We start from the raw sequence: 16569 nt of genomic DNA, 5'->3' as shown, positions 1-16569 counted from the left end.
TAATAGTTGGGCACTTAACTGTTTTGTGCAACCCAGGGACTATCAGTACATATCAGAACTCAGTAAATGTGGGGTGAGTGGATGAATGAAAGAATACCACATTCTGTGCTGGAGGTTGTGGAGGTACAAATAAACACAGTCTGGTTCCTGCTCTTCAAGAACTTGGAGCAGTATAGGTAAGAAAACCACATACACAGACACTGTCAGCTGAGGTATAACTCCAAAAAACCAAACTCACTGCCATCGAGTTGATGCCCACTCATAGTGACCCCCTGTGGGTTTCCAAGGCAGTAAATCTTTACAGAAGTAGATTGCCCAGTCTTCCTTCTGCTGAGTGGCTGATGAGTTTGAACCACCAAGTTAGGAGTCATGTGCTGTAGGAACTGCACCACCAGAGCTCCTTAGCTGAAGTATGGGGGGTTGGGGGTGGTACTGTGGGAACCTGGAAGGAGCTCTAGTGGTGTTATGGGTAAAGAAGGTATTGGATGCTAAGCAGAAGGTTGGGGTTTCAAACCCACCAAGTGCTCTGTGGGAGGAAGATGAGGCAATCTACTTCCCTAAAGATTTACAGTCTTGGAAACCCAATGGAGGTTTGCTATAATCGGAATGTACTCCATGGCAGCGGGTTTGGTGCTATTTTGGTGGGAAACCGGCAGGTCTCGTTAATCCAGGTCTCACTGAAGACTTTCTGGAGGGGATGGCACTTTCAGGAGCCTGGGAAGAACGGGTGGGTTTCACCGGATACATTTCAGGTGATTATCTGATTTCTCACTGCTGTGGATTCGGATCCAACTCAAAACGACCCCTCCTTGGGTTTCCAAGTTGGTATCACTACCTAAGTAGATTGCCCCATCTTTCTTCCGAGGATGAGCTGGTGGGTTTGAACCGCCAGCCGTCTGGTTAGCAGTTAAGTGCCTTAGGCACTACACCACGAGAGCTCCTATGCCCTCCCTGCTCAGAGACGCCACCGGAGGGGCGTCAGTCGGAGAAGCAGACCTAGAAGCTCTGTCTCATTTCATTTATCAGTCTTCCAGATACTAATACAGGAAATGAGCCAATGCAGGCATGCCACCTATAGCCAACTAGCTTTCAAACCTTTTTCCTGGTCAGACATGCATTCCTAAGAACTGTAGGTAGTTTAATGGAAATTAAAAACAAAAAGCCCAGTTAAGCATGCAGGTGGATCACCACGGTCTGCAGACAGGCGTTTGGACAGGCTGCGGCTGACCCTTTAAGCGCGGCCCCACCTCTCCTTCTCCACACCCAAGCCCAGTCCGGCGCTGCGCCGGGGACTTCCCCCAGATCTAGCGGTACCTCCCCCTCTGCTCAGCGCTCCCGCCACAGCCGCCGCCGCGGCTGCCGCCGGGACCTTTCCTCTACTTTCCAGGGCCTCAAGCCCCGCCCCCTAGCCGAACCAAAACACGTGCCGCATCCCGCCCAGCCTGATCACGCCGCAGCCAGGCTCTGATCACGCGGCTCCCCACGGCCGTCATTGGCCGGCCGCGCACGGGCAGTGCGTGGATTGGCTGGCCGCCGCTCCGCTTCCTTCCAGGCGGGGCGCGGTGTATTTTGGTTTGACTCAGCGCCCCGCCCCTCTCCCGCCCGCTCCCTTCCCCGGCCGGCCTCTTTTGCCCCCTCCGCTCCCCGCCCCGCCCCTACCCGTGCCTTGAGGGCTGCGCCGGGACAGACCGGCGCGGGCTGAGGCGAGCGCGCTGGCCGCGGAAGCCAGAAGCTCGCGTCAACCCGGTTGTGGCGTCCGGGTCGCCGCCACCCGGCCACACATGTGCAGCCGCCACTGTGCGCCAAGCACACGCTGCGTGGCCGCTTTGTTACAGCTTGACTGCCGGCAACATGCACACGCCGGATTACGCGGGCCTGGGCAACGCGGGCGCGGTGAGTCACCACAGCTGGCGTTGGAGAGGGAGCATCATCTGAGGCGCGAGACAGGGGGTGCGGCAGCCTTTGTGGGTGCCGGTTACCAGGGAGTGCAGGAGGGGAGCAAGCGGGAGGAGTGCCGCGTGCGGGCAGTGGCCGGGCGGCGCCCGCAGAGGATGCTCGGGCCTTTCGCCGCGTCCGCACCGTTAGGGCCTCAAGCGGGCTCGGGAGCGCAGTGTCCGCCTGCAGATGGAGGGGCAGTGATGGGGGTAGGGAGGCCATCCGCGCAGGGTCGCGGCGGGGCGGGGCAGGGGGGGAGAGGGGTGTGTGCTGCCCGGATGCTCAGCTTTGTCTGCGGCTGCCTGGAGGCCACCCGCCCCCGCCCGGCCTTCGGGCGGGGCGGGGCGGGGGTGGGTTATTTCCAGCCGTGACGTCATCCGACCCTGTATAAGGCGGGGGCGGCTCTTGGGGCTGGGGCGCGGCTGGAGGAATGTCCCAAGCTTGTGGGTCCGGGCTGAGGCGCTCGCTGCAGAGCCCGGGCGTTCGGCCGCGTGCGTCCTTCCTGCTGCTTGGGTTCAGTGGTCCTTTTCGGACTATGAGGCCTCTTCTTCATTGCGAGGCCTCGAGGCCATGGGGCAGTCTGTTGGATTGCCTTGAGACACAGTTGGCTTGGCACGCGGCCTAATGGTCGAAAGTCGGGCCCGCAGAGCCCTGCGCCGGGAGCAGATAGCTCAGGTTGGGTCCTTGACGAGGCGACTTTGGTGAGTCACTCACTTCCGGCTTTGTGGTGGACGGAGCAGGCTCGCAGGTTCTGTGACTACACTCTTCGTGGACTAGGCAGAATGGCATTTGCAAAGGCAACTTCGTAACCTATTTGGTCTGTGAGGGTATCCTGGGCAGGAAAGATAGTTGTGATACGACATACTTTAGTGAAAATTAGCATCTTGATCAATTTAAAGTTACTTTTGTAAGAGATTAATTAATTCCAGCCTATTCCCACCTGTCCTCTCCTGCGTAGGTGGTTTGATAACACTTGGAAAAAGAACCTTTCTTGGGTAGATCTTAAATTTCTTCTCCTTCTACATACTGTCCTTGTGGCATTAGCAAGTGACTTAAGAAGATTGAGTAATGAATTCTGCCTTCATGGAACACATTGGATTCAGTGACCTGAGATAGTGTTGTGTTGATGCTCCCACTTAACAAAATTAAGATGAATGCCGGTAGAGAGTTTCCAAAAAATGTAACTGTAGGGATACCATTCTGGTGCCTTTGCCAAGTCAGAAGAGCCATGCTCAGATCTCATTTGTCTAGAAGAAAAGTGCTAAAGGTTAAGTTATCTCTCCCTTCAGAATTAGATCATCATCCTCTCTGTGAGACAGTTTTCACACTAGCTACTTTGACTTACACATCTGGAATTAAAATCTTATTCATCTACCAAAGAAAAACATGGAACTTTGTAACCTTTTTTGGGAATCTGTTTTCTAGGAAACTCTGTAAGCCAAATCCAGTCATCTTCCTTCCCTCTTCAGAACATTGGTTTAAAGGCAAACTGTAACGCATGTTCTTCCAACACCTTTATTAGAAAGCAGAGCTTGTTACATATAGAGTGTTGTGTGTACATGGATAGCACAATCTCCTGGTGTGCATTTTGGTTTTTTTGCCTAGACTGAAATACTCATTTTTCATCTGGACTGAGAGCTCTGTTGTGTTGTATTGTCTTTAGGTTGACATCATGGACATATGTGAATCCATCCTAGAGAGGAAGCGGCATGATAGCGAGCAGTCTACCTGCAGCATCTTAGAGCAGACAGACATCGAAGCTGTTGAAGCTCTTGTTTGCATGAGCTCCTGGGGTCAAAGATCCCAGAAAGGTGAACTATTAAAGATAAGACCCCTCACACCTGTCTCTGACTCTGGAGATGTCACTACTGTTGTGCATGTGGACGCAGCTGCACTTGATCTACCAAAGGACTTCCATTCTTTATCAACTTTGGTAAGAAGAAATGTGAGGAAAAAAGTTTTGTATTTTTAAATGAAAGTGTTTTAAATAAATGTGTTGAAGAACTCAGGGAGATTCACAGGGATGTTGGGGCTTTGTAAAGGCTCCTTGTGTGGGGCCTAGGAAACCAAAGCTCTTCTTTTATCCGTTAAAAATATGGTACTTTTCCTTGATGGGTCATCACTTGCTAGCCACAGGTTTAAGCATACACATGATGCAATCCACAGGTTGGTGTGAGAAAATAAAATACACTAATTTCCTGAGGAATGTTGGAATGGGTGCTTAGGTTCTCCCTGGATGACTAGGATTTGTGAGTGGCAACTGGAGAAAGCAAGTGTTTTGGCATCTGATAGTCTAAGTTGCATTAAAACGCTGGCCTCTCTACCTTCCTGTGACAGCTGATATTTTAATTGTGAGTTGGGTACAGAAAATCACTGTTTTTTATTTTTGTGTTTTTAACTCTCTATAGCTATTAAATCACTTGGGGAAATTGTTTTTCAGCTTGGAGAAGTTGAGCTTTCTGTTGCTAACAGTAGTGAAAATTACAATCTAATTGAGTTGGAAGACTGCACTGGAAATCAATGTGGAAAGCACTTAGAGATGACATTTTGGCCCTCTTGTGCATCTCTAACCACAAATGGGTGGCTTGAACAAACAGGGATTCATTCATTCTCTTACAGTTTGGGAGGCCAGAAGTCCAAGGGCAAAAAGTGCCAGCTCTAGGAGCTGGGTGAAGGCCCCTAGATCTTGGGCTTCAGCTCTGCCTCTTGTTCCTGGCCCACTGGAACTGGAGGCATCTCTTCACTCAGGCAGCTGCTGGCTGCTGAGGCTGACAAACCCAAGGTCAACAAGTAAAATGGCACAGTCCCAGAAATATCAAGCAACGCAGCAGGCCACTAGTTCAAGTGCAGAAACAGTCCCAAGATTGGCAGACAACATGGCAGGCCACTCATTGATGACTCAGCCAAATGCAGGATCCAAATGTGCCAAGAAGTTCAAGACTTTTCTCAGAGCTTTTCCTTACATACTTGAAGCAGACCATGTCCCTAAGGCAGCTACTTAGTTGCTCACAGTAGATTCCACCATGGAGTTGATGACCAGTCTTACCATGGGGAACAACTACATCCACCTGCCCAGCCACTCAGACCCAGCCAAGTTTACACACAACCTTAACTACCACAGATGAGAGGGTGGTGGTGGAGAGGATTTTAAAGTAGTGGCCTGACTGCTGAAATCTCACTGTCATGGTTACACAGTGTTGTGCTCTTCTGTAGGGTGGCTGGAAATAAGTAGAGATTGTTAGGAGGGCAGTACCAAGAGAGGTTTGGTCCAGGGAGATTAAAAAAAAAATCATGGATTTGTCCTTTGGATTTTTTAGGGATGGCTCTCATTCCTAGTAGGTGCTAGGTAAGTGTTTGTGAAATGATTACCACTAGTTTTATAATCATTAGTATTGGAGAATCTAAAATTAATCTGAAAAGCCCTAATTTCAAAGTATCAGTTTGTTTTCTCATTCGAAGTACTAATATTTACATGGCTTGTTTCAGTAGCTATACAAGTCTAGGTGTGGAGGAGCGCTGGGATTTCTTACAGTGAAGCAAAGAGGTGGATGTGTTCACTTCAGTGCTTGGGTGAGGGGGAGATGGGTCAGCAAAATGGGGAGAAGCCTAGAAAGTAAAGTGCCTTGTACAACCTTGAAATCCACTGATGCTGTTGTAAGCAGGCTGAGGGCCAGTATCTGAGATACTTCTTTATAAAGGTATTGGCGGCAACATCATTAAACAAAGTACCTTTTAAAATATAAGCCAATAAAATAAAATATAAGCCGAACAACTTTTTCACACAGTACTTTTTTTTTTTTTTTTTTAAGTGCATGACTCCTCCACAGAGCCCGGATCTTATGGAACCATTAACAGGGACACCTGTTCCTTCCCAAGTAACTAATTCCAAAGCACTCATGGTCACGGCCATCAGTCCTGCATCGGCAGTCAAAGTGCTGAGCGGCAAGACGGAGAGTGGACTGCCTGGGTCAAAGCCAGAGATGCTGGATCCAGCCCCTGGCCCACCCTGCCGAGCCATGGTAACAAGCGTGATCCGCCACACAAGGGAGAGTCCTGCTCCTGCCCACATTCCTGTGGCCCATATTCAAGAACAAGGACTTTCAGACAGCAGAGAAGCACAATTTTTGAGACATTGTGAGGCTTTGCAGGACACACACCTCACCAATAGTTTACTCAACACTAACTCGCTGTCCTGTCAGCCTTGCTTGCACAGCTCTGGTGGTCTGATCCCCACCAATAAAGGCCAGCAGGCAAGGTGGCCTGTTGCAGTTCAAAACTGCTCACCAAAGAATTATGAAAATAACTTGCCAAGGAAAACCACCCCTCTGATTTCTGTCCCTGTCTCCAGTCCCCCTGTGCTTTGCCAAATGATCCCCATGACTGGACACTGTGGTATGATATCAGCTTTTTTGAAGTCTCCTACTCAAGTGTCTGCAGGAACTGTCAAACCCATTTTATCCCACACTGCTCCTGTCGCCCAGCCTGTGTTTATGGGATCATCTGTGCCTCAGGGAACTGTGATGCTGGTCCTCTCCCAAGGTCCCCTCCCCACTCCTCCCACCAGCTCATCTAGTGTAATGGCTATTGGGAATACCAAGTTACTGCCTCTTGCCCCTGCTCCAGTTTTCATTGCATCCAGCCAGAACTGTGCCCCTCAGGTAGACTTTTCCCGAAGGAGGAACTATGTTTGCAACTTCCCAGGCTGCCGGAAAACATACTTCAAAAGTTCCCACCTCAAGGCTCATCTTCGCACTCACACAGGTAATAAGTACTCCGGAAAGAAGAGTGTTCCAGGGTGTAGGAAATACACCTTGATTGAGCTGCTCTAAGAAGGAAGAGAAACATGCAAACCACTGGGGAAATGTGGAAAATGGGGTATTCCACATATGTTTTTCCTCATGGATAAGAGCAGACAGTGGAGTGGAGGGAATGGGGTAAAGAATCTGCTTTCTTGTTTTTTTGACCCAAGTCCCAATTTTGAACTTAGAAAATAGAACAAAAATAATGTTTTTTCTTTGATTCTGAAAAGTTAATAATCTGGTAGGAACTTGGGTTTGTCATTAGCACAACCATCAATGAATTTTATAGATTGTGTTAGCTGGTTACCCCAGTAGATAAAATCGGTTTAATTCTGTGATTGTGGCCCTTTGATCATCATCTAGGGAGATGCTCATTTCTCTTCACATTGTAGTAGACATCTCATTCTTAGCATTTTTAGAAACTGTACATGCATATCTGTAAAACATATTACTAGTGTGACATATTTAGGTTTACTTTGAGGAAATGTCTCTAAACTGTTGAAAAGTTGTATTCTACTGTATTATAAAGGAATGTAGTTTCATTTTAATTTGCATTTACATGTAAATTGCTACATGTGGCTGGTGGCTACCATACTGTTTTGCAGAGATCTGAGTTGTCTAGTAGAAATTCTGGCTTAGTAGATTAGATTAGGGCAGAATGACTCAGGTTTGTTCTGTGGCGCTCTTGTTCTGTGAGTAAGTGTTCTGATTTACTTTGTTATTTAGGGGTCTTATGGAGCTCTGGTAGCATAGTGGCTAAGACACTTGCCTGCTAACCAGACGGCTGGCGGTTCAAACCCACCAGCCACTCCTCGGAAGGAAGGTTGGGCAATCCTACTTCCGTAGTGATACTGCCTCGGAAACCCAAGGAGGGGTTGCTATGAGTCGGGGCCGACTCGACGGCACATAACAATGGTTAAATAGGAGTGTCCTGGTGGCACAGTGGAGAAAGTGCTCAACTCCTAACCAAAAAGTCGTGGTTTGAACCTACCAGCTGCTCTCTGGGAGAAAGATGAGGTGGTCTGCTTCCATAAAGATTTACAGCCTTGGAAATCTTACGGAGTGGTTCTACTGTGTTCTGTAGGGTGGCTATGAGTCAGAATAGACTTGATGACAGCATTTTTGTTTTGTTTTGTTTTGTGGTTAAGTCATCTTACTAAACTTGCCTTTTAGAGGTTCACATACATATAAGCGGGAACCCTGGTGGCATGGTGGTTAAAGCACTTGGCTGCTAACCAAAAAGTCGGCAGTTCGAACTCTGTGGGAGAAAGATGAGGCAGTCTACATCTGTAAGGATCAACAGCCTTGGAAACATTATAGGCAGTTCTACTCTGTCCTACGGGGTTGCTGTGAGTCAGTGGCAGTGGGTTTGGTTTGGTATACATAGAAGCATGTTAACGGGTTAAAGATTCTGCAGTAAGGAAGTATATTTTAAGTTCTCATGATCATAGAAACCCTTTTCCACGAGAATATCTATTAATAGCCTGTGGGACAATGGTGAATTGTGGAATATAGTGTAGGAAATACTGAATTGGAGAGAGTTACTATTATTGTACTTTATTCCAAAGTGTACTTGAGGTAAAGTGATTTTTAATAACACATTAATGCTCTGATCATGGCAGTTCTTGACTTACAGAATAAAGTCCAGGCATTCCACATGAGGACTCCATTATTACTCCACACTGTAAAGTAGGCTGTTTGCTCTAGGGCAGCTTGGGCTGTGAATACTTGCCTCTCTGCATATGCCAAAAAAATCCTCCTTTTGTCTTCTCTGTTCAGTTGTGTAACATTTCCACCCTTTTGTCACCCCTCTGCCTTTCTCTACTTAGTGAAAGCCCATTAAGGTCCTTCCCAAAATCAGTTCTTAGTAGTGTTGCCTGATCTTTCTTTTCATCTTTTTATTTATTTATTTTTATTAGGATTTGGGTGAAGATTTACAGAGTAAATTCACTTTTCATACAGCAGTTCACATATACTTTGTCTCATGTCATTGACCAAAATTTACAATGCAGCAGCTCCCCTCCCACTTCCTCCCCATAGTTACCTCCTCCCAGTGTCCATCCCTTCATACTCTTCTGCACCCTGAGCTATCTCCCTGTGCATAAGCAGCCCTTCTCCCATGATTGTTCTTCTTTTCATCTTTGACCCTCATAGTTTATTGTTATTTCTTACCACATTCTCCTTTGTATTATAGTTACTTATATACTGGTCCTGTCTCACCTGGATTGTGAATTCTTGGTGTCAGAAACCAGAGCCTGACCTTGAATAATGATGTGTCATTAGAGCTGCAGTGTGGCACTGTCACTGTAAAGTGTGAATGGGTGCATCAAGGGAGCTAACAGGCTCACTTCTTTCAGGGCTCATTTACTTAGTAAGTGATGCTTTTCATTGGTACTACCAAGGTTAACTTCAAATCACAAAAGCATACATTCCAAATTTGGGGTGGCAATTGGATGAGGTTTTGCTGTGTGTTCAGTAATCTTTAGGTAGAAGTACAGAATGACATAAAAGTACTTTGATTTAAGGAACTGTAAAGGTTTTGAAGAATCAACTACTTGTGTCATTTTGTAAACTAAATGCTTAGTTGTGTGAAACAAACAAAAAAGAATGGCAGTTTTTGTAAGAAATAGAAATGTTAGATAAGTTTACCTGAATACGATTATTTTTCATTTGTTTTTACCAACCTGAAAAGTTTAGAAATTAGGATAAGGTAAAGTTAGTGAAGACTACATTTTGGATATGTTAAAAATAAACACTGTTGTTTTACGGGGCATTTTATAAATGCCTTGTTGAAAGGACTATCAGTCTTTGACCAGCACTTGAGCATCTGGTATGCCGGCAATAAGTGGTGGTTTCCTGGGAGCAACAAACCAAACTCACTGCCATTGAGTCGATTCTGACACCTAGTGACCCTGTGAGACAGAGTAGAACTGCCCCGTAGGGTTTCCAAGGCTATAAATCCAGACTGCTTCATTTTTCTCCCACAGAGTGACTGGTGGGTTCAAAACTGCTGACCTGTTGGTTAGCAGTCAAACACCCTAACCATTGCACCACCAGAACTCCTTTCCTGGGAAAGAAGGGTAAATTTGTATTTTTAGTATGGAGTGTTTGTGATCCAGAAAGTTTCAGGCTCTGGTTTTAGAAATGATCAGGAAAAACCATTGTGATGTTCGAGATCTTCCTATTAATTCACCTCTGAAAAATACTCAGTATTCAGTTGAGATCTCTTGAATGCTTACTCATTCAAAATCATTTATAAATGATTTGCTAAGCCAAGTGTTGTGCTGGAGGCTTAACTGTGCAAGGTGGATAAACTAGACAAAATCCATGGAAAGGTAGGTTACATAATAGTCTGTAACAGTGTTGAAACAAATCAGTTTATGAGACCTTACAAGCTTTATGTGATTGTTAAAAGCCTGGTAAAGATTGGGACTTCAGGATGCAGAAAAAGAGGAGCTCCTGCTGCTGGAAAGGCCTCTGTTAGGAGGGAGGGCTTGCTTCCCTGCGTTCCCTGAGAGCATGGCTTTTTCTTGCTCACCTCTGACTCCAGGAAGGCATAGTACCTGGCACCTGCAGGTGCTCAGAAACTTGGATTAATGAATGACATAGCTGAGCTTCTTATTCTGTTCTGTTCTCTTAGCCTTTAAGCTTGGAACAAGAAGGTGACTTCTGTTTTTGTTTTGTTTTTTTTTAGCTAACATCCTTGTTAGTGTGTAAGAAATATGAAGATAGAATTAATGTTTTTGAGGCCCTGAGAGGAATATATATATATATTTTTAATTTGCAGCTCATCTTAAAAGGGAAGAAATTATTTCTTTCAAGAATCTTACCTGTACCCCAGGCTATAACATTTATTATTTAAAAATCTCTTTTGAAAGATTATTTTATCATCTTTGGGCCTTGACATACTACATCTCAGGTGTAGTAGGAAAAAAAAAATACAGTTTGGAGAATTTCTTGACTTTTGCATAATGTGATACCAGAATAATAGAATATTAATTTCCTTCTCTTGAGTTTTGGGGAAACAAATTTTTTAAATACATGAATTAACCCATTCATTGAAGTGCTGAGCAATTGCTTTTTCTTCAATATGTGTTTTCTCACCTTTTAGGGGAGAAGCCTTTCAATTGCAGCTGGGATGGCTGTGATAAAAAGTTTGCTCGTTCAGATGAACTTTCTCGCCACCGTAGAACTCACACAGGGGAGAAGAAGTTTGTGTGTCCGGTGTGTGATCGGCGTTTCATGCGCAGTGACCACTTAACAAAGCATGCCCGACGTCACATGACTACTAAGAAGATCCCTGGCTGGCAGGCAGAGGTTGGCAAACTGAACAGAATTGCCTCAGCAGAAAAACCTGGGAGCCCACTAGGGACCATGCCAGCCTCTGCCTGAAAGGTCAGCCAGGGAATCACCAGTGGCATTTATTAAAAGCTTTTATTCAGGAATGGAAGTAACACAAAAGAGAATTGATAATTTCCTTTCCAAAAGAAATGGTTTTGAAGGTTAGGGATAGTGGGGAGCTGGTTCTGATGAAACTGTTAACTTTCCTGTTTTGGTTAGGACCCTGTTTAATATCTTTCGTAGTTTCAGAATTTTTTGTTAAGGAAATGGAAGAAAATTTGATAAGCTAAATCACCAGCATTCAAACAAATATTTCGGCAGTAAAGTTTACAAAATCTGATTTTTACAACCTTTCTATTCATGTTTTGTATAAATGAGACAGGGTACTAATTTTTATACTATTTTCTATAAAAAAATATATTGTTCATGCTCAAACCACCTATTTCTAGGTAGATGATTTTACAACCTCCTTTTCAATGTTTGATAACAAAGTTTTATAATGACCTTGCTTTTAATAAACTTGGCATATTATCCAGCCAAAAACAAACCACAAGTTTGTAACCAAGCCTTTTTGATCTGAGAGCTTTTAGAATCAGAATTGGTTAGAAAGGGCCTCTGAAAGAAAAGGGAAAAAGGAACTCTGCAATCAGCTTCTTTGTAACATTTTCAAGAGAAATCCCAAGTAACCATTCCTTCTAAGCTTGCAGCCTAAGGAACTAAAATTTTGGTTAACTAGAAAGTCACCTATGTCCATGGTGTGACTTATGAAGGGTGTTCCCCAGAGGATAACTTAAAATACCTGATATACCCAGTGAACAAGGAGCTGCTATTGTATTTGATTGTCTGTGTTTAGTATTTGTCTTTTTGGGCCATTGCGCTGCTGAAAGTAAACCATTCTCAGTTCCTGTTTGTACCTAAAACACCAAAATTACAATGTAAGCATTCAGCTGCTTTGTAAATTGTAAATTGACTTATTTTGATGTGACCTTATCCATAGTATATTGTGGGTAGAATAACTTCTTAGAGTACAAGGAAATATCTTTATTGGTTGAATGAACCTTTCACCAAAGTAACAGTTTATCTGAAGTGCAGTACATCTGCAATTGTCTAGCTCCAGTATTCTGATTCCTTTGCTAAGTATTAAAAATAATTGGAAATAGAAGTCATGCCAAATGGTAGTAACACTGCCTAACTGTCGTTTCATTCATTGTGTTTGGAGGAAAATGTTGGTCAAACAAAATAAATTGGAAAGGAGAAGAAGTGTGAGTTTTTTGCAGTGTACCCAGAAAGTAGACCATGGATACTAGTCTAAGCTGTTTTGAGTACATTGTTCTAGATATACAAGAAACACTGTCCTCCTGTGTCCAGTAAGCCACTGAAACTTTTGTTAAACATTGTTAGAAATTCAGGCAACAGAATAAATATAAGGAACATACATGGATTGTTGCACTACTTGGTTATCCTGGGAATGTTTTTACTGTGCAGTGTGTATTTAGATTTTGTCTTTGCCTTTACCTTTATTAAAATGATGGTAAGGTGAAATATTGGATAATAAAGGTAAGTTCAGGTATTTTTAGTCTTTGATAAACAGACCTTACCTGGTCATTCATTGTATGTTATTTGATACCCATTATGTTGCCCCTTTATTATCAACTGCTATTTGGTACATATGTATGTGAGTGCTGCCTGTATTTTTAGGAGGTTTTCATGTTTTAGGACATGTTCATAGTTGAGTATTCCTACTTATCATGAGATATAATACAGTTGCAAGAGAACCATAATTAAATGTATATGTATCATGTTTTTCCCCACCAACCCAATCCTTTCTCCCACTCATATCTTAAATCACAAAAAATGACTTAAATCACATCAAATTTGCATATTTCAAAAACTATGACATACAAAATAATGTTAGTTCTGTTGTAAATATAGTCTTTGAGTTGATTGTCACAGCGAACTTCATTCTCTGAAGAGTGTTGTTTCTAAAGGATAAATATATTGAAAGAAAAAAATGTTTTATGCTTCCATTTCCTGATTAGATTTAGAAATGCCTTCTTTATGACTTCTGTTTTTCAGTTTGTCCACTGAAAGATTGTAAGTTGGGAAACAGTTCCCATCTGAAAAATAGTTATCCTGAGAACAGACCTTGTTGTGTGTTGTTTTAGTGTAGATCCCTCATCTGACTCTGACTGATAAAGGCAGAGAGAGCGTGGTGAGGCGGGTTCCCCAGTGCACTTTATTGCCTGAGCAATTTTGCTTGATCTTTTTTGACTTTGAGCCTTTTAAGTAGTTTCAATAATAAAATTTTGAATGTTTCATAATTATGTTTTATGTAACAGACTTTGACTTATTTAAATGAGTATATGTAATGTAACTTTTTTCTTTGAATCATAAAATTTTTTGGTTTGTTACTTGGACTAGTGTCCTGTGTCATTTAGCTGCACTATAATATACCCAGTGACTTTTTAGGAAAGAATCCACAGAAGTCATTGGGTATCAGCCCATCCTTAACCCTACTCTTTGTTTTCTTGGGGTTTATTCTGCTTTAGGGGTACCTTAAAGTGTGTGAAGAGGCTGCTTCTGTGTTAGATGCTCTGATGAGTATGGCCCTCAGAATAGGACCAGGAGTGTGCTGAGTGACCAGGTGCTCCTCAGTTCTTTTGTTTTCCCTGTGCAAATGGATGATGGCTGAAGAAGGGGAATTGGAAGAGGTTCTCTGGCTGCTCTGGTAGTGGTGCTTGGAAGCCTTTTTCCTACCTCCTTTCCTTCTTCCACCCTCAGCCCAGGGTTAAAAAGTTCATAATGGAGCCACATTCTTAACTCCTGCTTTTGGGGTACATTCTCTCTCGAACCCACACTAACTAGGGCTTTGCATCCATGTGCCACTGGAAGAACTACTGTGGATGTTGGCACAGTCTTTCATGGGGCTCAGTGCTCGGTTCTCATTTACTTACCAGCAGCATTTAGCAGAGTTGGTGACTCACTTGGAGGCCACACTCCTGATCTCCTGCCCCAGTGGCTATTCTTTGCTGGTTACCAATCATCTCCTTGACCTCTTGATGTGGGTGTGCCCTCAAGACTCAGTTCTTGGACTGCTTTTCTAGCTACCTTCACTTGGTGAACTTTTCCAGTTTGTGACTTAAATAAAAATGACATCTCTGCTGTAAGGACCCCTGGATTTCTATATCCCCCTTGGACCTCTCCTCTGAACTCCACATTCCCATATCCAACTCTGCTGGACATCTCAAACTTAAAATGACTTAGCTCTTCACCTCCAAATTGTTTTCTCACAGTGGATTTTATTTTCTTTCATTTCATCCTTCAGGTGTAAAATCGTGGAGTCATTTCATTCTTTGCTCTTCTCTCTCTCCCTACATCCAATCTGATTCCTCTTCCAAAGTATCCAAAATCTGGTCATTTCTCACTACCTCCACTGTTGTCACCCAGACCACCATTAATAGCTTTCCTGATTTATTGGTAATCCTCCCTACTTCTGCCCTAACCGCCCCCCCCCCCGCCAGTCTGTTCTCAACACAACAGCAGAGGAAGTAAAAGAGTCATTACAAAGTGTGTCCTGACTTCATCTCCTGCTGCAGTTGCCCTGACAACTTCACTCACTTCCCTGGATAGAACAGTGTTCTCCCACTGTAGCTCCTTCCAACTTAATAGCTCTTCTGTGGTTACCTGATGGCAAGGCATCCTGGCTTGAGTTCCTTAGAAAGAGGCTTGAGACAGATTAGCCTGTAGAACATCTGTTGGAGGGTAGTTTAAGAGCAATACCTGGGAAGCTGTGAGGGAAGGAGGATTTGGGCCCAGGGAGAAGATGAACTACAAAGTAAAAGCAGGAGATCTCTGGACTCCATGGGGGCCATGGCGTTGAAAGAGCCCAGCAGAGTTCCAGACTGAGACAAGAAGTGGCACCGCCTGTTGTCAGTGGATGAGGGCTGTCCTAGCAATTCCAGGAGAGGGCCTGCTGTGAGCCATTAGCAGCCAGCACTACCAGCAGCTGAGGGAATGAATGCTTCAGTGCTGAAGGACTGCTCTGGGCTTTTATCAAGGCATCCACTACACACTGGTACTTCTGAAGGATGTCTGTTGGTCCAGTGCTTCAACATTGTCCAAACCTACATTTCCCAAATCTGCACTTGCCGGCCCATCAGTCTGTTCTCTTCTTTTTTTCTTCAGCACCTTCTCAACTTTATTCTGTATTTCTAAGAGTTAACTATGATTAAATTAGGTCTGGAAAAACTGCTGGACTTGGAACAAAAAAGACCTAATTGAATCTATGCTCTGTTTGCAAACTTGAGGTTAATAATGTTTACCACACAGGTTAAAAAAATATATATGTGTATGAAAATGTTTACCATTAAATGCAAGTTCCATTAGGGCAAGAATTTTTGTCATATTCCTTACTGCTATATTCCTTGGCCTAAAACAGTGCCTGGACTATAGTAAGTGCTAAACACATATTGAAAGATTGCAGTTTCCTTGCATTGCAATATATGTGCCTAGGTCAAAGGAATATCCTTGCAGAGATGGTCTGAGTTATTGGTTTCTTGTTCTCAAGCCCTTCTGCAAGCTCATGCTTAGGAGTGAGTGGCAGTCCTCTGATGTCTTATGTATGTCTAGGGAAGGAGCAATCCTGTGTCCACATGGGGAGGATTGTAGGTATGTGACCCCTCTGGGTTTAAGCCCTGACTACATGACTCCTGTGTGGTCTCTAACAGCCTCTTGTGCTTGTATACGTCTAACCTAAAGGGCTCACTGCCTTCCAAAGCCATCTATTCTATGAGATGGTGGAGAAGATCCCTAGAACTCATTCAGGCCACACTGGTCCTTGTCATGTGTGTACATGCAGGCAGGTTGGGCAGGGGGTGGGAGTGGTGGCGGTGGTGGTTAAATAATCGTAATAGCTTCTGAAATCAGTATTCCATGTAGAGAAGTCTCTCAGGTTACAAATACCCATTTTTTCTGGTTGATAGCCTGTTACCCTCAGCTTTATGACTTTATCTGCAGTTTTCCCTCTGGTTAACTACTTTCTGGCTAAGACATCTACTTTCCTTTGCTTTTAGCTGTGCTTCTTTGTTTAGGGAGTTTTATTTATTTATTTATTTAAATTGTGATTTGGGTGAAAGTTTATAGAAAAATTCATTTTCCATACAGTATTTCATACACATTTTGTTTCATGACATTGAGTGCAATCCCCATAATGTAACAGCTCTTTTCTTACTTCCTCCCTGTGGTTGTCTTTTCCCTGTGTCCTTCTTTCCTATGCATTCCTGCCCTCTAAGCTTTTTCGCTGCACAGATACTGTCCTTCTGATCTCCCATTGTTGACTGTTCTAGAGAGTGGACCTACCTGATGTAAATGTTCACCTTATACACCTGTTTGGTTGTTTGGCTGGAATCTATGGGAATGAGTTCAGTTCTAGGCCTGAAAGATGACTGGAGGCCATATATCTTAGGGATTTCACCAGTCTCCATCAGATCGGTAA

The 16569-nt window shown here is 43.9% G+C and overlaps 1 protein-coding gene across 1 annotated transcript; it reads left to right on the top strand.

Moving 5' to 3' along the window:
* Positions 1-1851: 1851 nt before the first annotated feature.
* Positions 1852-11126, top strand: KLF11 (Kruppel like factor 11). Its single transcript, XM_007935104.1, has 4 exons — positions 1852-1893; positions 3599-3868; positions 5745-6696; positions 10846-11126. Exons 1-4 carry the CDS (start codon positions 1852-1854, stop codon positions 11124-11126), a joined length of 1545 nt encoding a protein of 514 aa, XP_007933295.1.
* Positions 11127-16569: the final 5443 nt, after the last annotated feature.

This window comes from Orycteropus afer, unplaced genomic scaffold, assembly GCF_000298275.1.
Source record: "Orycteropus afer afer isolate SDZICR_OR568_19922 unplaced genomic scaffold, OryAfe1.0 scaffold00025, whole genome shotgun sequence".
NCBI lineage: Eukaryota > Metazoa > Chordata > Mammalia > Tubulidentata > Orycteropodidae > Orycteropus > Orycteropus afer.
This window is presented reverse-complemented; position numbering and strand designations above follow the sequence as displayed.

Bases quoted from the DNA above. Each gene is read 5' to 3' on its own strand.
- KLF11 (XM_007935104.1), top strand. From the start codon at position 1,852: ATGCACACGCCGGATTACGCGGGCCTGGGCAACGCGGGCGCG. The intron at 3,869-5,744 runs GTAAGAAGAAAT...TTTTTTTTTAAG, and splicing joins TCCATTCTTTATCAACTTTG to TGCATGACTCCTCCACAGAG. The intron at 6,697-10,845 runs GTAATAAGTACT...CTCACCTTTTAG, and splicing joins TCATCTTCGCACTCACACAG to GGGAGAAGCCTTTCAATTGC.